At 50.0% G+C, this 19729-nt stretch overlaps 2 protein-coding genes across 15 annotated transcripts in view; both read left to right on the top strand.

The window, feature by feature from the left end:
• FAM219A (family with sequence similarity 219 member A) overlaps positions 1-5597 on the top strand; it is a 54994-nt gene extending 49397 nt beyond the window's left edge. For 4 of the 10 annotated variants that reach the window (XM_060155269.1, XM_060155265.1, XM_060155271.1 and 1 more), the window contains 4 exons: positions 928-1030; positions 1285-1365; positions 1991-2045; positions 2578-5597. In XM_060155269.1, coding sequence (XP_060011252.1) covers positions 928-1030; positions 1285-1365; positions 1991-2045; positions 2578-2736 — 398 coding nt within the window. In that variant the 3' untranslated portion in view covers positions 2737-5597. Of the gene's footprint in view, positions 1-903; positions 1031-1284; positions 1366-1990; positions 2079-2577 lie in introns of all 10 variants that reach the window. The other 6 variants (XM_060155270.1, XM_060155266.1, XM_060155263.1 and 3 more) reach the window with 4 other exon arrangements.
• A 254-nt stretch (positions 5598-5851) lies between these two features.
• Positions 5852-19537, top strand: SPMIP6 (sperm microtubule inner protein 6). Of its 5 annotated transcripts, XM_060155261.1 has the most exons (8): positions 5852-5881; positions 6175-6288; positions 13678-13822; positions 15989-16101; positions 17091-17166; positions 17377-17608; positions 18840-18926; positions 19376-19537. In XM_060155261.1, the coding sequence occupies exons 4-8, from the start codon at positions 16039-16041 to the stop codon at positions 19479-19481; spliced, it is 564 nt and encodes a 187-aa protein (XP_060011244.1). In that variant the 5' UTR covers positions 5852-5881; positions 6175-6288; positions 13678-13822; positions 15989-16038; the 3' UTR covers positions 19482-19537. The 5 variants fall into 5 exon arrangements, with proteins under 5 accessions (XP_060011244.1, XP_060011240.1, XP_060011241.1 ...); XM_060155257.1 differs by lacking the exon at positions 5852-5881 and having other exon boundaries at positions 6154-6288; XM_060155259.1 differs by lacking the exons at positions 5852-5881; positions 6175-6288 and adding an exon at positions 11842-12383.
• Positions 19538-19729: the final 192 nt, after the last annotated feature.

Raw genomic sequence — 19729 nt, 5'->3', positions numbered from 1 at the left:
TTTCCCCTGGCAGTCCTTTTTCCAACATCGGGGCTGAAATGACAAGGAGGAATGGGTAGCCAGGCCTCCTCTAGGGCCCAGACAGCAACTGGCTACTGGTAACAGGGCCACACATGAGGCAATGGGCCACCTGGTTGCCAGCCCCATGAATCTGGTAGGCTATGGAGCCTCAGAGAATTCAGAGGCTGACAGATGAGTCAAAAGTAGTCTAGGCAGAGGGGCTCCCCCAGCCTCCTGCCCCTTACCCTGCCAGCCCCATCTGCCCCTCCCACTCTACAACCTTCAGTGGCTTCTTTTCCTTCTGCATTAATCCCTAACTCATCTGTTTGGCATTCAAGGCCTTCATGCTCTGAGTCTGTAATCAGAGGGAGCCCCCAGCCGCTTAGCACAGGACCTGAGACATGACTGGTGACACAGATGTTTGCTGAATAAATAAATGACTGAATAAATGTATCCTACTTTTCTAAACTGACCTCCCTCCATCTTCACCCTTCCATCCCATCCACATCCACACTTATTACACTCAACTTCTAAGTGCATTTTTCTGAACACTCTCCCTCCTTACTAGAATGCCCTCCTCTCTCCATCTCAAGGTGTCACCTGCAGGAAGCCCTGTCATCCTTCTGCTCTATGTTTCCTGCTCCAACCTTTCTCTGGAATCAAGCACACACTAGCTGCCCAACTTGGGAGTACAGCTCCTGGAAGACAGGGGTCAGCCTCCTCATGTTGCCCCCTCACTATCTGCCTCAGGTTGTGCAGAGCCAAGTACTGTCTCTCCCGAGCAGCAGGGCCTGGAGTTGGATCCCTGCCTCAGTTCTTAGAGAAGCAAGGGGTTTCACCATGGAGGCCCAGCCCAGGCTGCCCCGAACAGTAAGGCAGGGTGCCCCTGGGGTCAGGACACAGCTTCCTTCCCATGTTCCCCTGCAGAGAAGCAGCGGGAGCTGGCCCGGAAGGGCTCCCTGAAGAATGGCAGCATGGGGAGCCCCGTCAACCAGCAACCCAAGAAGAACAATGTCATGGCCCGGACAAGGTAGAGGCCCCACCCCCACCCCGCTCCACCCTACCAGGGCCCTGCCAGCCAGCACCTATCTCTGCTGGTTCCGAGCCTCCCATCTTCCCTCCCTCCTCAGGCCCAGCTCCTCTCTGAGAGGAGAGGGCCTCCCAGGATCCAAGGTGGCGAGGGTGGCGTAGGGGTGAGGGAGGTGGTCGGCACGTCCTAACCCAGTTCCTCACCAGGCTTGTGTGCTTCAGTTGCCAATCCAGTCCCCACAATTCTCCACCCAGGCTGGTCGTCCCCAATAAAGGCTACTCCTCGCTTGACCAGAGCCCAGACGAGAAGCCACTGGTAGCCCTTGACACGGACAGGTGTGTACAGAGACATTGGGGCAGCCGGGCAAGCCACAGCAGCCTGTGCAAACACACAAGTGGGCTGTACAGGACGTACTTGCTATATTGTCGGAATTGGGGTGTTCCTCAGCCTGGACCTCTCCAATTGTGAACCCCCGCAAGGAATGGAACTTTTTACCTGGAGGTGGGGGAGAGCAGAGAGAGGAAAAGGCAACTATGCAATCTGCTGCTGTCCTGGGACAGCTGATCCAATGGCTGCCCCTAAAATGGGCCCTGATGCCTTGCATGGCACCCTGCCCCCTCTGAGGAAGGCGCCCTACTGCTGGGAACATACCTGGCTAGATCTGGACTTTGGGAAAACCCAACAAACCAGGGTAATTTGAGCCTAGAAAAAAAAGGAGGGAGGGCTCTGGGGGATTTAGGAGGCTAAGGGGGGCAATTAATTTAGAAGGGTGGAGCTAGGGAACCTGTCTTGAAACTGCATTCGCACAGCAAGCACCGTTTTTACTGAGACCGTGCTGTTTATTTGGAAGTGTTGGGGAGGGGTGAGGTATTGACTGATGGCGGTGGGGGAAGGTAAAGAGAGTTTTCTATTTAATATCTGGGAGTCACTTCCTCTCTGTCTTCTTTCCCCTGCGGCCAGTGATGATGACTTTGACATGTCCAGATATTCCTCCTCTGGCTACTCCTCTGCTGAGGTGAGGCCCCATCCCTTCCTGTCCTAAACACACGTAAGCAGGCCCACCTCCAAGAGAAGGGGTGGGGCCAAGCCAAATCACACCCTGAGGGGAGCAGTGGGCAAAGCTAGGCGGAGCCCATGCGGGGGCGGGGCCTGGGATAAGATCTGGCCGGAAAGAAAGGTGAGGCCTTGGACTCCGCCTCTAGTGCCGGGGGCCCAGGGTTAGGGACGGGGCTTGGACCCGGGTTGGAGCAGGAACAGGGCCCTTACCTAGACGACACCTTACGGGAGTGGGCCTGAAATGAGGGCAGGGCCCGAATAGAGGCAGGACCTAAGGGGGGAAGTTGCCCTTAGAATGGGGTGCGGTGTGTAGCGGGGTGGGGCCCCAGGGGGACGTGCTTGAGGCTGGGGCCTAGGAGGTGCAAAGCCTGGGGTTTTGGAGAGACCTAGGATGCAACAGGTTGGGCGCCGATGGCCTGGGCATGTGGCCCCGGCCCTGCGTGGTGCCTCCAGATGGTCCCGAGCCTGACCTCCCTCCCCTTTGCCTACAGCAGATCAACCAAGATTTGAACATCCAGCTGCTGAAGGACGGCTACCGGTTAGACGAGATCCCCGACGATGAGGACCTGGACCTCATCCCCCCCAAGTCTGTGAACCCCACCTGCATGTGCTGCCAGGCCACGTCCTCCACCGCCTGCCACATTCAGTAGCTGGCGGGGCCACTGCGGCCGGCCGGGGTGGGGCCGCCGGGGGCCAGGTTGGACCAGGCAGGGGCCAACCCCTCCCCAGCTCATCCACCTGCCCCCGGCCCCCGCGCACCCTACAGCCGCCAACCTCGTAACAGTCATTGCTTCCTCCTATGGTAGGACGTGTACCTCTGTGTGTTCATGGAGCCGGAGAAACCAAAACCGGGTCTCTCTCCACCCCCGGGAGTGCTGAGGAGGGGAGGGGGCGGTTTGTTCAGTTACTTGGGGGACCTCGCCCAGCATCCTGCCCCCTCCCCAAAGCTGCAGCCCAGTAGAGGAAAGGGGTGACTGGACTGCAGGGAGGCCAACAGTAATGAGTGGGGGAGGGATCACAAAGCCAGGGGTTTGGACCCACCCACGTGAAGCCATGAATCCCCCAGCACCAGCCAAGGAAAGGGGCTGGGAAGGAGAAAGGCCCAGGGCAGTAGGGGCAGGGCCCAGCCCCTTAGAGCCGCCTCCACATGCCCCCCTGCTGGCCCACGTACCATCTGCGTTTCTACCCTCATCTCTAGATGGGAAGCCTGATAAAGCTGCCCAGTGGGATATTGTCCCCCACCCTTGGGGATCACTGCCTTCTTTCTCCTCTTTGCCTCATTCACCCCCTTCCTTGCTCTCTGGATTGTGTGGAGGGTGAGGTGGGCGTTACAGACAGCCAGAGTTTAAGGTGGTATGATCTGCCCTCACCTGCCCCTAACTAATGCATCTGTCTCTCTGTGCCCTGCCTCATCCCCCCACCCAACACACACACACACACACACACACACACACACACACACACACACACACACACACACACACACACACACACACACACACACACACACTCTCACACTTCTGTTCCATTCATTGGTCTCTGTCCCGGGCTGGAAGCAGGAGTTAAGGCTGGCCTCGAATGCCCCATTCCGGTCTCACTCTAGCCCAAGATCCCAGAGGCTGCTTCCCAGGAAGAATCTTCAAGGAAGCAAGCCTAAGAGAACACAGTGGCTGCATGTGTACGGCAGGGACAGCTTGGCAGAACGTGTGTGTGCCTGGGGCTGTGAGGGCGTGTGTCTGCATCTCTGCATTGGGCCTGTGTCTCCAGATGTCTGTGGCGTCTGCGGTGGGGAAGTGACTGTGTGGCCTGTTAACGGTGTGAGAGGCTGCTCAGCAGTGCAGTGGGCTGGCGGTCAGAAGGCTCCGGCACTCTCCCCGTTACCTCCAACAAGCCATTTATATTCTCTGGCTTTCAGTTCCCTCCACTGTACAATGAGCGGCATCTGAAATTATTTTTAAGGTTCTTCCAAACCTGAAGGCATTTCTTCATAGGAATTTCTGTGGAGGTGGATAAGGAGGTCTCTGTTGTCTTTTGAGTACATCTGGTGGCTTCCTGAGTTGCACATCATTCATTGCTTCCTCCTATGGTGGAAAAGAGAGGGGGAAGTTCCTGTGGGACCTGTGTATGCCTGAGTACAATCGGATCTTTTGGGAAATGTGTGAGTGTGTGTCTGTGTGTGTCTGTGCACGTGTATGTGAGTATCTATGGTGTGTGTAGCTGTGTGGGTGTCTGAGAGTCAGAATGTATGTACTACTGCTTCTGCTGCTGTTTCTCAGTGGTGGCAGGGGTGGGGGTGGTGGCTAGAAAAGCTGAGGATGAAAATCAAGAGGGAGAAGGTGACCAAGGCCCTCCCCTGGGCCTGGGCAGTATAGATCTGCCCCGTGCAAAGGAAAGCAAAAGCACAGATAGCCCACGCCTGGTCAGGTCTATGCCACACAAACCCCGTATCCCAGGGCCACTCCTCCATGCTGACCTCCCCCACGTGCTGGCCAATCCACTCTAATATATACCACTCACATGCTGCCAGCATGCACAGGACACACACACAGCTCAGTTCCTGGCTGCCAGTCCTGGGAGGTGGGAGTTGGAAGGGGGCAAGGGCAGTGAGAAGAGAGAGTAAGGCTGCTGGCTTAGGAGGGGTAGCACCTCTCCCTGCACCACACCCAGGGACTGCCAGCTCCTGAGTGCTGAGGTGCAGCTCTCCACCCTCAACTCCTCCAACCCACGCCTAACTCCTCCAGTGCAGGAACCCCGGTTAGATGATGAGAAAATGCCAAAGGGAGGCAAGGACGGAGAAGACACCTGCAGGACTCACACGGCCCGTACTGGCCCCCACCTGAGCCTGTTTCTCCCCGCCCCCCCCCCGCCCCGGTCAGCATACCCACCCCCTGTCATCTGGGCCCCAAAACCAAGCTTCCTACTACTACTACCACCACCACCCCCCGCCTCCTTGACTCACCCTTCGAGAACATGGGTACCTCCTCTTTTCCAGGCAGGGCCCCCGCCAAGGCTCACTTAGACTGCTGCCTTTGCTGCTGACATGCTGTGTGACTCTGGCCCACTGCTTAACCTCTCTGGCCCTGAGGAATAAGGGAAAGACTCCCTCCCCACAAGATATACCTAATTCCCTGGCAGGCAAGGGCTTCCAGCTGAGGCAGTATAGCAAGTGTAGCGGAGAGAAGTACGAAGCTGGCAGCCAGCACTTTCTGGGTCTAGGGAAAGTGCATGGTTCCCTCCTTCCCTGTGGGGGAGGTTGGAGGGGAGGAATCGAGGCCTTAGTTTGCCCCCTGCCACCCTTGCCCCTTGTAGATACTGCCTTAACACTCCCTCTACCCTCAGCTCTGGCTGCCAGCCAGCCGTTTCTCCGTGCTCACTAATTTATTTCCAGGAAGGTGTGTGGAAGACATGAGCCGTGTATAAAATTTTTTTTAACATTTCCATCGCAGTATTGACCATCATCCTTGGTTGTGTATCGTGTAACACAAATAATGATATTAAAAGCATCAAACAAGCCAGCCTCAGCTCCCTACCTGGGGTGCGGGCAAGGGGCAGATGGGCCGGGAAGGGCAGAGGACCAATCCTCTGAATGCGCCTTTCACCCTACCTCCACCTGTGGGTTCCCAGGCTAGGCCTGCCGCCGACCAGCTGCAACGGCTCTGGATGACTCACTTGACCCCTCAGAATCTCTGTTTCTCTTCATCACAGTGAGAAGCTTCGCCTAGAAGATCTCCAGGGACCTTGTGAACTCTTGGAAATTGGGCTGTTCTGAGAGGCTTGAGGCAGGAAGAGACTGGGGTAGGGAGGAAATCAGACCTCTTCACCTCTCCAGGGCTGGGGCTGAGCCAGGTGATATCATAATGGGCATTGCCCATCCTAGAGAGGGAATCAGGGTGGGGTAGGAGCAAGAAGGCTGTGAGGGAGGGGAGCTGAGAGACCCTCCACAGGAGGGGGGTCGCAGCAGCTGGGGCACCTGCCTAGCTGTCTAGGAAAGGGGGTTGGGTGGTCACTGATGTATTGCAGGAGCCCCTGGTAGGTAGAGCCCACCACGGCCTCCCCTAGACCCCACTATGTTCCTCTTTTCCCACAAGACTAAGACCCCCATCAGCACCTACAGTGACTCCTACAAGGATCCTACCTCCATCAAGGAGGGCTATAAGGACCCACCTCTGTGGGCCTGGGAAGCCAACAGGTTTGTGACTCCGGTAAGTGGCGAGCTGGGGCGGGGGTTGGGGGGCGGGCAGTCCAGAGTGTACGGCTGTGGGTGTCTGGATCACTGACAGTGTGTGGTTGTCATTATGTGTTTGTAATTATTTGTAGCTTTGTGTGTGTATGTGTGTGACTCATTTGCTTAGGCATGGAATTTATCATGATATATATAAAGTAATACGAGATCCTGCCCTCATGGTGCCCTCCTACTCCACCAGGGTAGGAGATGGGGAGAGAGAGATGATAATCAAGAAATAAATAAGAGTTTTGTAAATTGTCCCAAATTGTGTAAAGGACATAAACGGGGTACTGGAAATGGAAAGTAACCAGGGAGAGCTACTTAAATAGAAGTAATGAAAGAGGGCTCTCTCTTTCAAGGTGACATTGAGCTGAGACTGGAAAGGTGAGTGAGAAATAGCCATGTGAAGAACTGAAAGAATAGGGTTCCAGGCAGAGTGATCAGAAAGTGCAAAGCCCCTGAGGCTGCCTGTGGGCTCTGCCTACAAGAATGTTTTTATGCATGCTTATTACAGTCTCCTGTGTCTGTACCTGAAGACAGGTGGCCAAGTGGGGCTGTGCGGCTTTCACAAAATGGAGAGATCTGTAAGTCTAATTGTGACTCTGCCCAAGGGAGTTTATCTATGTGTACCACCCAACAAAACTTTGCTGAGTATTTACATGTGTCAGGGACAATGTGGTTACAGTGAAGGGCCAAGCCATGCCTTTGAGGATCTCTCGGCAAAAAGTGAACAAAGTAGGACTGCCCAGTGTGGAACATGCACCAGCAGAGGCTTGTGCTGGTATAACAGCCAGAAAGCCACTCCCGGGACTTGAAGGGCAGGTCTGCTAAGAGATCCAGAAGAAGGACACTCGAGCAGAAGAGGAATGTGAGAAAGGGCAGCCCAGGGGCAGGGACCCACCAGGAACTGAGAACTGGAGCAGAGGGAGAGGCCAGCTCTATGGTAAGAGAGAAACCTGCAGACTGTGAAGGGCTTCAGGTTGTGTTGAGAAATGTGGTCATAATGGTCCAGACTTTTGAGCGTGGGAGTGTCATGCTTGGATTGTGAGTGACACACTCTGGCCACTGTGGCAGGAGATTGAAGGGGCTGGAGTTGAGGGCAGGAAGCCCAGTGAGGTGGTGAAGGATGAGGGAAGAGGATATAAGTGGGAGATAAGGAGAGACTGTAGCAGTGAAAAATAGGAGAGTATTTTTGAATAGGAGACTATTGTTATACTCTCAATAGTACTCTCCTACTGTTGAATAGGAGAGTCTTTTTAAAATAATTTTTATAATTACAAAATAAATATATGCTCAATCAGAAAGTGGGGAATCACTCAGAGAAGCACAAAGAAAATGGCAAATAATTCTCACTACCCAAAATAACTACCGTTAATTTATTATTATATGCCCTTTCAGGAAGCAAATGTTTTTTTATGAAGGTGGTGTCATATCGTATACTAATATTTTGAATCTTGCTTTTTTCACAAAACCATATATCAAGTACATTTTCCTGTGTCAAAAATATTCTATAATGTAATTTTAATGACTATAGTATTTTATTTTATGAATGTACCAAAATATGGTTGAGGAATCTTATATTATCGGAAATCTAGATTATTTATAAAATTTTGCTAGTATAATTATTCTTGTACATTCTTTGTATATATCAACTATTCCCTTAAGATAAATTCATAGATAGAAATTGTTGCGGGAAAGGATATGTGAATCTAAAAACTTTGCATATACACTTCAAATTGCTGTGATAAGGGTTATAATAATCTACATGCCCACCAGCAAAAGATGAGAGTGTCTGCCTGCTTTTCCAAACTCAATAGGAGGGAATTTTTAGGAAGCAGATAACACACCTTGGTCACCATCTAGATATAAAGAAGAGGGGAGAGATTAAGAGGACTTCTGGGTTTTGGACTCCGGAAAACTGGAGGAAGGGCAGTGCTACCAACTGAGATTTGGAATTGCAGATTAGAGAGAGATTAGGAGTTCATCTGGGGACAAAAATATTCAAGGACTTCCAGGAAAAGCTGTCTGCTGTGTAGCTGGATATACTTATCTGAAGCAAAGGACAGAGGTTTGGGCTACAGACATGAATTCTGAAATCAACATATAGGTGGTAGCTGAAGTCATAGAGATTGCCAAAAAAAGAGTAAGAAAATGGCCAAGGATAGGACTTTGGAGAATGTCAATATTTCAGGAGTAGGTAAAGGAAGAAGAGCCATAAAAGGAGACAGTGATAGGATGAAAATCATAGAGAAACCAACAAAGACAGCATTATTAGACAAAGCTCGGTGTCAAATCCTGTCAGCACAGAAAGGGATCTCTTGGATGTAGTAACACTTAGCCGCCTGGCTAAACAGCTTCAGCGAGTGGTGAGGAATGAAAGTCAGATAGCAGTGGGATTAATAATGAAGGAAAAGGCTTCCGCTTCTGGCAGTATGGTGGTCTAGAAACTCTGAAGGGCCCTCCTGCTTCCAAACAACTAGGTCCTGCATAAAAATTAATTTTCATTTTGTTTTGGACTGTCAGTGGAGATGAGTAGTAAGTATACTAAGAAGACAGGATTGCCCTGAGGACAAACGCCACTATCAGTACTACAAGCAGGAGTTTAAGCCTTAAGCTAGCTGAAAGATGGAGCAACTGAACCAGAAAGTCCAGTGATCTCGGGCTGCCTTCCTCCCCGCTACCCCAACACACATACACACACACACACACACACACACACACACACACACACACACACATACACGATGAATGTATATCTTCTATGGTGGAAAATATCCTCAATGTAGGTTTCCAGGTATCCTTAGAGTATGGTCAATCAGATCTGAGCTCACAATAAAAGACATAAGGAAACAAACCACCATATGACAGTCAACAGAAACAACAAACAGCAGACTTAAACCTCCAAGGATGTCAGATATTGGAAATAATAGTTAAAGAACACAAAATAATTATGAATTTTTCTGAGCAAAATGTGAACTCATCAAAATGAGGGTGCAACAAGAGATTATATTTTTAAAAGAATGGACAGATTTTTTAAAGAAACGAAATTTTAGAAATAAAAGATATATGTGTTAAAACCAAAACTCAAAAAAAAATTAAAAAAAAACAAAACCAAAACTCAATGGATGGATTAAGGAGCAAATTAGACACAGCTTAAGAACATCAGTGAAATGAAAAACAGAGCAGGGGGACTTCCCTGGTGGTCCAGTGGTTAAGACTCCACGCTTTCAGTTCAGGGGGCACGAGTTCCATCCCTCATTGGAGAACTAAGATCCCACAAGCTGTGCAGTGTGGAAAAAAGAAAAACAGAGCAAAAGAAATTTCCCAGAATGCAGCACAGACAGACAGAGAGCTATAGAAAATGTGGAAGAAACATTAAGCAATATGAAAGAAAGAGAAGATCCCACACAACTACTCGGGGTTCCAGAAGGAAAGAGCAGAAAGGAGAGGAGTCATTATCTGAAGAGACAAAGGCTCTTGATTTTCAACAACTAACAAGAGAAATGAATCCATAGATTCTTAGGTAACACGTGAAACTGCACAACACCAGCTTAAGAAATGACCTTAAAAACATGCAGAGAGAAATTATTTTCAATGTGTCTTCCTTTCAAGAACAAAAGAAAGATAAAGACACAGACAAAAACTAAAATATTTACTACAATAAGACATATAATAGGGGGCTTCCCTGGTGGCACAGTGGTTAAGAACCCGCCTGCCAATGCAGGGGACACAGGTTTGAGCCCTGGTCTGGGAAGATCCCACACGCTGCTGAGCGGCTAAGCCCGTGCACTGCAACCACTGAGCCTGCGCTCTACAGCCCATGAGCCACAACTACGGAGCCCACGTGCTGCAACTGCTGAAGCCCTCGCGCCTAGAGCCCGTGCTCCGCAACAAGAGAAGCCACCGCAATGAGAAGCCCGTGCACCGCAACGAACAGTAGCCCCCGCTCGCCTCAACTAGAGAAAGCCCACGCACAGCAACGAAGACACAACACAGCCAAAAATAAAAATAAAAAATTTTAAAAGACTTATAATAAAGGAACTTCTAAAGGATACACTTTGGGGAGAAGGAAAATGATAACAAAAGGAGGGTCTGAGATGCAAGAAGGAATAGTGAGCTAAGAAACTGGTAAACATGAGATAAATTTAAACATTGTCCATAGAAAATAATTATAATAATTTTTAACTTGTAAAATTTAAAGAAAGAACCAAAATATTAGAAAACAATATCATGTAAATTGTATATTAGAAAACAATATCATGTAAGGTACAAGGATAGGAAAGGAATTTTTACAAAAACTGTCATTATTCACAGATGATACAGTTGTGTTTATAGAATCTACAAATTATTAGAATAAGAGAATTTAGAAAGTTGGATGAATTTAAGATAAAAAGCATATTTAGGAAGCATAATCTTAAAATATATATGTCATTTTAGCAACAAAGAGTGAGAGTAAGTAGAAATAAATCTAACAATGTGTGCAAAACTGTATGGATAATATTATAAAACTTTGAATACTTTAAAAAAATACTTAAATGAAGAGGCGTAACATGCTTATGAATAGGAAGAGTCACTAACATAAAGATTCCATGCAATTCTGATTAAAATCTCAACAGGAGTTTTTGAAGAATTTGACAAGCTGTCTCTAAAATTTATAGAGAAGAGCGAAGGCCCAAGAACTAGCTAAAACACACCTGAAGAAGAAGGGGACTTGTCCAGTCAGATATTAATATTTATTGCCAAGCTATAGAAATTCATAAAGCATAATATTACTGTAGGGATACACAAATTGATTAATGGAATAAAACAGACCAGAAATGGAGCCACACATATATGGAAACGATATACAACAGAGATGACTGAAAGTAAAGCTATGGGAAAAGATGTGTCAGGCTTGGGGTGGCATTACAAATCTGTGGGAGAAGATAGATTACTCAATGAGACAACTGGTTATCCATGTGGATAAAAACTAAATTGATCCCCTAATTCACACCAAACCCCAAAACAAATTCCTGACAGATTAAGGCACAAATATGGAAAGTAAAACTGTATAATTTTAGAAAAAATTATGACATTATCTCCATTATCTTAGATTATGGATGGTTTTCCTAAGTCACAAAAGCACTACATAAGAGATGAATAAATTCAACTATGTTAAAATTAAGAACTTATGTTCATCAAAAGACACCAAAAAGAAAATGAAGTTACAAGCCACAAACTGAGAGACGATAATTGCAACATGTAACTGACAAAGGAATATGTAGAATATATAAAGAACTATAATTCTCTGGGTTGAAATGAACACGTTTTGACTCCTTCCTAAAACCCCTCGAAAACTACAATAAATGCATATTTAAGACATAAATTTGCAAGAATAGTGAGAAGGAAGGACAATGACAAAATTTCAGAAGCTGGAAAGTGTGATAGATAAGTAGTAACTGACACAGCAGATCTGAGAAAGCTGAATCCAAAGCCAGCAGTGGGAAACACAAGACATAATTCAACTTAAAACTGCAGAATTTTTAAAAGGCTCAGAAATTGGTAATACTAGGTTTCTCTGGAACAGAAGATGGGACAGGACCAAGGCTGAAACAATAATGATTTGAAAGCTAAGAAGCAATTAAACCCCCTCTTCTATTCCACGCCGTAGGGTGACTGCTCACCCATCTCTGCAAAAGTCAGAAGGCTTATTTTTTGGCAAGGATCTCAGGACTGGAGATTCCAGTTAAGGTCAGGGTACCATACTGAAAACAGATGAACCTCCATATGCTGAATGCTAAACCCCCAGCAGCCCTCTTCTCCACTAGGTTCTCAGAACAATGGCAGCTAGGTCACTACTCTCAAGCCAAAGACTGAAAGAGTCTCTTCCGAGGGATCTGATCAGCCTGAGAGAAAAGACCTACAGATACTGACAGAGTTTGCAACAAATAGTCTAGCCAGAGCATCCTACAATGACGCCCACCCACAGCTCAAAGCCTCCAATGAGCCTTTTTAGTCTCCTACTCATAAACATGAGCAGTCAAAGATTACAGACATCTGAGGAAAGCCTCGAATGGAAACACTGAAGAGTCTGTGAGTTCTTCTAAATGATTATTTGTGTGTGTGTGTGTGTGTGTGTGAGCGTGTCTGAGTGTGTATGTATAGATGTACATCTGTCTATGAGTGTATCTGGGCGCACAGATCTATGTGTATGTCTGGATGTGCATGTGTTTGTGTGTATGTAAAACTCAGGGGAGTGCTAAGTCATGGGGCCCCTCCACCCATATGGAGTATGACTGTGTAGGATCTGCTCACAGAACAAAACCTCAGCTGGGCACGGAGGATCCAAGAAGCCCCTCAGCTGAGGGGTTTTCAGGGGAATAGGAGCACTAGAAGCAGCAAGGTCTCATCCCAGGCCAAGAGAAGCCTCTGCTCTTCAGATCATAAGGGTGAAATGCAGTGCAACAGCGTCATCCCAGCACCTTGCTGCCCACTATGATGAGAAAGTCCTTTCCGGTGTCTGACTTTGCTGGGTGTCCCACCCCTGGAACCCAGCTGCCTTTTCATCCTAGCTGCCTACAGAGACATGGGCCCACAACTAACTTGGCAATGGGCCTTTAGCTGAGGACAAGGGGGCCCTTGATCTGGGCTTCTACAGAACCAGCCAAACAAGGGGTGTTGGGATAAGATGAGGTGAACCCCGAGAAGCAGAGGGGCCCAGAGCCTGAACCAAGATCAGGGAAAAAATCAGGATAGGATGTGGACCAGCACAACGTATATGTCAGGGTCAGGGGTAATATTGGTGTCAAGATGAGAGCCACAGCAGAATTAGGGTCAGGTTGGAGTCAGAGAATTAGATTTTAAAGTAGGTGCCCCTCTGGCCCCATCCTTCATCTCCTTCAAGATGCCAGATTCACAGAGAGCCCTTCCTGTCCAAAACACCTGCCTAAGGTAGCCAGCTCCTGGGGCAGCCAGCCTTTCCTGAGGTTGTTCCACGGGCCTGTTGCTCTGTTGGGGAAGACCCAGGCCCTGCTCCCAGGCAGCACACAGTCTGGAAGAAAGAGGACAGGAACACCCAGCTCTGCCCTTATAGGTCCCAGTCAAGGAAAGGACAGAAATGAGAAGAACATCAGAAAACCACTCTGACTGAGGGAAAATGTTGGGTTCCAAGTCCGAGCCTTGGATGGAAGAAAAGGAGAAAAGGGTGATTCAAGCAAAAGAACTATGCAGAGGGAACCAAGGCTGGCCTGGGGATCCCTCTGGCATAGGGAGAGGGTTGGGAGACGCACCTGGGCTGACCTCAATAGGGGCTAAATCTAGGTCCAGCTGGATACCAAGGCTGGGGTCTCCATGCACCTAGCCATCTCCTCCCCTCTCTCCTTGCCAGGGCCTGACTCAGACTGTGCAGCGCCACGTGGATCCTGAAGCCCAGCAGAAGACGGTCAAGTGTGCTGTGCAGGACTACCGCTATAAGAGTTCCATACCAGGCCACCCCTACTTGCCTGAGAAATACTGGCTGTCTCAAGAGGAAGGTAGGGCCTCACCCATCACCCAACTGTGACCCCATTCAGTGACCCCAACAAAGACCCTACACCTGAACCCAACTTGACTTCTGACCTCCACCCTGATCCTATACAAACCTTATCCCCATCCTCGACCAGGGCTTCTTCTCTAATTACCCCCATTCCAGCTTGATTCCCAACCACCTGGCGTGACCTTGATCCTGACCCCTGACCCTGGAGGAGGAGATCCAGGCTCTGCCTTTTGGGAGCTCCCAGTCTATGCCAAAGAATTGGAAGGGGCCTGGGCCTTATCCCTAGAGAGAGGGAGGGAGCATTAACCTCCTCCAAACAAATTCCTCCATGTGTATTCCGGTGCTATCTCCTCCCATCTTCTTAGTGACCCTGCTCCATCAGGTTCCCTTCTCTCCTGCATCCCTCTGCCTCACCACATCTCTCTCCCCTCAACCTGGAAGACTTTTCTAATTTCCTCCTGTCTAAAAATTCTCTCTCGCTCCTCCCCTTCACAGCCAAGATTCTTGGAAATAGAGTCTATGTCTCTACTTCCTCACTCCTTATGCCTTATGAGAAATTATCTTTCTCATTTGGTTAGGGGTTTATTATGTCTTCCTGTACATTCCAAAAGAACAGAGAGTCTTGTTTTATTTAGAGCTGTGCCCCCTCCACCTAGAATAGCAGCAGGCTTCATAAGTATTTGTTGAATGAATTGATGATTAATCTTCAGTTGAAATTGGGAGTCTGCATCTCCTACACTCATGTTTAATGTTTATTAAAACTGATCTTGTATGGTTCTAATTACCTCATCCATGGGACTCTTCAGTCTTTTCCTCATGAGACCTACCCTATGTATTTCACTCTGACCACTCTCTGTGAAACTCTTTCCTTCCTCAGCTTCTCTGATGCCTCAATTGCTGGGTCTCTTGTTTAATCATTCTGGAAACATGGGGTTCCTCGGGGTGCTGATCGGACCCTCCTCTCTCCTTATTCCTCTCCTGAGACCGTTTAATCTAACCCACATCTTTAATTACTGACAACTCTAAGTGTTTATTTCTAGTCTTGTCCTCTTACCAGGATTCCACTTTCCTTTATCTGATTATGATCAAATTTACCTGAATGGCCCCAAACACTTTAAACTCAGTATGTCCAACCCACCAACCTAGAACTCCAAGTCCCAACACACTGTCCCACACATACACGCACCTGCTCTTACTCTAGGGCTCCTAGAACTCCTTTCCTAATCTCTCACATGTATTCTTTCACACTGTTAGAGTGGTGGATCAGAGAGGAACTTACAGGACACTTAGGTGACTGGATGGGTGGGGCTTTGGAGGGTTTTAAGTAGAGAACTGTCTTGGTCAGATTTTCATTTATTATAAGTGCCACAGTTTCTATGTAGAGATCGGATTGTAGGATTTCAGAATGAGGCAGGAAGACCAGTAGGCTAATAACAATAATAAAAACAATAATAATAATGGTGATGATGATGATGATGATGATGATGATAGTTTTCTCTGTGCCAGGCATTGTTCTAAATGTTTTACATATAATAACTTATTTAAATCTCACAAGGACCCTATGGGGTAGATAGTATTATTACTCCCATTTTAAAATTAAGGAAATAGAGACAAGGTGAAATTAATTAACTAGATCAAGGTCACACACAGTTAATATATGGCAGAGCTGAAATTTGAACCACAGGAGTCAGTCTACAGAGTCCATCCTATTAACCATGACATTCTTGTCTCCTGGTTTAGGCACTGCAGAGATACAGGAGTGATATCATGGGGGACTGGAAGAAAGAATAGAGTCAAGTGATTTTAAGGAGGCAGAATAAGCAAACTTTGAGCCTGGATGTGGAAGATGAGAGGGTGGATTTGGGAGGAGGCCCATTTCCAGGGTTTCCAGGTTGGCTGATTCAGAGAGGGTGGTGCCAGGATGAAAAGCGATCAGCTCAAAGGACCCAGGCTCCACTCAGAAGCTTGTCTTAGGTGGGATATAGGCTGCATCTCAGTGTCTAAGACAAGTATGGGGCCAGGCTGGGCTTTTCTGGCCTAAGGGAGATGAGTGAGCGTCCAGCTTTGTGCTGGGGATCAGAGGAAAAATATCGAAGGGGTCCCAGATCCTGGGGCAGAATAAGGAGTAATACTGTCTTATGTCTCCACCCCTATGATCAAGCAGACAAATGCAACCCAAACCACCTGTGCGGTAACCAGTACAATACATGGAAGATGGGACCTTACAACTGTACGGGCTGGAACAAATGTGCCACATACCTTCCTCGCCTGCCTAAGGTATCTACTGTGCCCAGCAAAGATACCTGGGGCCTGGGACCACCCCCCACCCCCCATCTGCCTCCCAAACCACAGCGTCTGATATTTCACCATTAGTTTCTCATCCCTTTCCCACCAACAATGCTCCAAGGCCTTTTCCCATTTGTGAGACTAGGGTTTATATTTTCTAGGAAACAAGGGAGCTCAGGAGTGAAGCTGTGCTGGGCCTCTGGGTCCCAATCTCTGGCTAGGCTCTGTGGAGACATGGCTGGTGCGCACTCCTTGAGGCGCTACCTTCCTGAAGCTTGCCACCTGGTGCCTTCCCACATGGTCTGGCCAAGAAGTCATTGATAGGCTGAGTCTACCTGCTCCTCTCCCCTCCTCTGTGATGTGAGCAAGGACAAAGAAGGGAGAACAAGGCCATCCAGAGGCAGAGCAGATAGATACAGGAGAGTCTTCCAAAGAGATAGGAAGGAGTCCAGCCACGGCCCTAGGCATGAAGAAAGAGGGAAGATGTAAGGATACCAGGCAAGAGTAGGGGCTCTTAACTGTAGGTTGATGGCCGACCTCAGGTTGACCGAACCCTTCTGAATCAGAACTTCAAGAATCAGAATCAGAATTTTTCATAAGTTCCCCAAGTGATTCTGATGGGCAGGCAACACTGCAATATTGAAAAATCCCTATTAGAGAGACACGAAGACACAGCTACACAGAGTCGGCTAGACAAAGAAGGGTAAAATCAGAGGCAAACGGTGAGACAGGGATGTCAGAGGTGCAGGTCCAGACCTGGTCCACCTACAGCTCCACTTCCCCCACCCCCACCACCTGGGAGGCGGAGTAAAACGCGTTGCCCAGCGACAACCCCAAACACTCAGAACGTGGGAGAGCAGGGGAGCTTCTGGAGGGCGGGAGAAGGCGTGGCCTGGGACTAGTCTGCGTGTTCTGGGAGAACCCCCAAAGGAGGAACTCTTCCGGGTCAGAGCTTGAGGCAGCGTGTGTGCCACTTCCAGGAGGCCGGGATGGAGACAGTAGTTCGAGGAATGCCCTTGGTGTACCCTCCTAAGCCGGAGCGACTCAACGCCTACGGTAACGGATGGTGGGACAGTGGAGGGAAATGTGTAGGCCAGAAGGACGGAGGGATGGAGACCCGAGGTACGGGGCGGAGGCCGAGGGCCCTGGAGAGGCTGTAACCTTGTCTCTGTTTGTGTCTCCATCTGTTCCTGTCTCTGACCTTGTCTCTTCCCATTCCTGTGACTCTGTGTCTGGGTCTCCCGGGCTCGGGGCCCGCGGGCGCAGAGCGCGAGGTAGTGGTGAACATGCTGAACTCGCTGTCACGGAACAAGCCGCTGCCAGAGATCACGCCCCGCTGTGGGTGTGTGGACCCGCTGCCGGGCCGCCTGCCCTGCCAGGGTTATGAAAGCGCTTGCTCGGGCCGCCACTGTCTGCTTGGCATGGACTACTGCGTCGCCGGGCCACCATGCACCGAACGTCGCCTGCGGCTTTTGCGCACGGAGCGGCCGACTGCAAGGTTCGCAGGGCCGCGCGCGCAGTAGCCGGGCCCCGCCCCCAAGCAAGCCCCGCCCCCAGAGTCCCCCCTACCCCAGCTGCGGACGCTCCATCCCGAACCACTTCTAGCTCTGACCTGCCTCTGTGCCAGACCTCACCCCGCCTCCAGCCCGCGCGGTCCGCTTACTGGCGCCTCCCTGTCCCGCCCTGGGGCCTCACGGCCTGAACGTACGGCTGAGGCGGGAGAACCTGCACGGAGATACCCGAGTTCCTGATTCTATCCCTCCTGAACTGGGCTCAAGGTCAACCTGGCTCCTGTACGTCTTCTGGAGGCTCTGCCCGAGGGTTTCTTTGAGGAACAAACTCCGCGCACCAGTTTGCTCCCCCTTCCCACACCCGCCGGCCCCGCCCCCTACCTGGTCACCCGACCCTGGAGACGCAGGTTCTAGTTTGCGGAGTGCCATGTGTCCTCAGAACAGTGTCCCCTATTCCTGGGCCTCGGGTCACCGTTGGTAATGGGCAGGGTCATCGCTGGGTTCTAAGAAGGCAAGGAAGTGGTGACCGCATTACCAGAAGGGCCCTGGCCTCCTCGGGGCCCCGCACCACCTCTGGAGGTAGACAGCCTCGCGTGTTATTGTGGAGGAAACTGAAGCTCGAGCGCTCAGCAGAAGCCCAGACTGCAACGCGGCCCTTTCCCTGCACTTGGCGTTAGACAAGGCTGGCTGAGCCTAGGAGAACTCCAATGTCTGCGTCTGTCTAGAGAGCTGTGAAAGGGGGAGGGAGATCCTGAACGCTGTCCCTAACCCCGTGGTGATACCCCGTCCCTCCCCAGGCTGAGAGAGACTGATTCATTGTGCGAAACTGGGTCTTATCCCTCACAAGGGCGTGGAGGAGCGAGAAAGTGCCTAAGCCTCAGAAACGTCGCCTCGTCGATAAGCTGGAGTAATTGCTGTCCCATGTTGAGGATCCGGGGGCTCCCAGGTCCTCAATGACTGTACCCCAACCCTCCCCAGAGTACAGCGTTCTCCGCCGCCCAGCCTGGGCGGCAGAAACGAGGCCTTAGGGGGAGAGGGACTTCAGGTGTCTTCCCAGAGGCGACGTTTCGAGGTCTTGAAGGGACAGGAGGCCGGAAGGGAGGATCTCCGAGCAGTAGGACTGACACCTGAAGTGCAGCTCAGAGTCTTGGTCTGGGTTGGGGCGTAGAGGGAAGTCAAAAGGCCCGACCCATTCCTGCCCACTGCTTCCTTCTCCAGGAGTGTATCGCCCTGCAAGCACCGGCCGGGAATGCAATGTGCTGTTATAACTCCCCCGCCGTCATACTACCCTTGTCCGAACCTTAGGTAAATCTGGCGCTCACACATGCAAATGCGCACCCACACAGAAGCTGTAACCTTGGCATGGCGGGGGACCCAGGGACTAGTTGGGATAACTGACCGCTGCGATGCACCGACTGGAAGATGACACCAGGGGGCGATGGTGCCATGGGGAAGTCAAAGCTGGCAACTAAATGAGAGGGCATGGAGGTGGCATTGAGGGTTTACATGTTGGCAGTGGGGCTTAGAGTCAAGAGATCAGGGCGTTAGGTTCAGGGCTTGAATTAAAGAGTAAAAAGTCAGTGTTAGGGAGCGGGTATCGGGAGTCAAAAATTTAACAGTAGAACCTGAGGTCAAGAGGTCAGTGTTGGAGCCTAGGGCCATTATTCGGGACAAAATGTTGGGATAAGATTAGCATTGAGAATTGGAGTCAGACGTATGAGGGTCCAAAAGGGCCGACCCATCTCTCCCCACAGATGGGACACAAGTCACTTCAAGAAGACCGGTGGCGCCCAGAGAAACAACTACGTCGTCCACCCTGAGTTTGTGTCTGAGACCTATCCTGACTACCACTGCCGGTAGAGCCCGGGCTGGCCGGGCCAAGGGGGCTGAACAATAAATAAATTCTTCATCCTAAAGGCTGCCTCTCATGTCCTTACCCAGCAGGATCTGGCAATGAGGAGCCAGTCACTCAGGCCTCTGCCAAGCCCCCTCAACTGAGATACAGTTTCTCAAAGTCATCTTGCCCTGAGCCCTCCCCACTCCATCATCTCAGTACTTCCCTTGGGTGGCCCTGAGTGCCCTCCTGACACATGGCAGTAGCCCTATGA

Source organism: Lagenorhynchus albirostris, chromosome 7 (genome assembly GCF_949774975.1).
Source record: "Lagenorhynchus albirostris chromosome 7, mLagAlb1.1, whole genome shotgun sequence".
Taxonomy (NCBI): domain Eukaryota; kingdom Metazoa; phylum Chordata; class Mammalia; order Artiodactyla; family Delphinidae; genus Lagenorhynchus; species Lagenorhynchus albirostris.
This window is presented reverse-complemented; position numbering and strand designations above follow the sequence as displayed.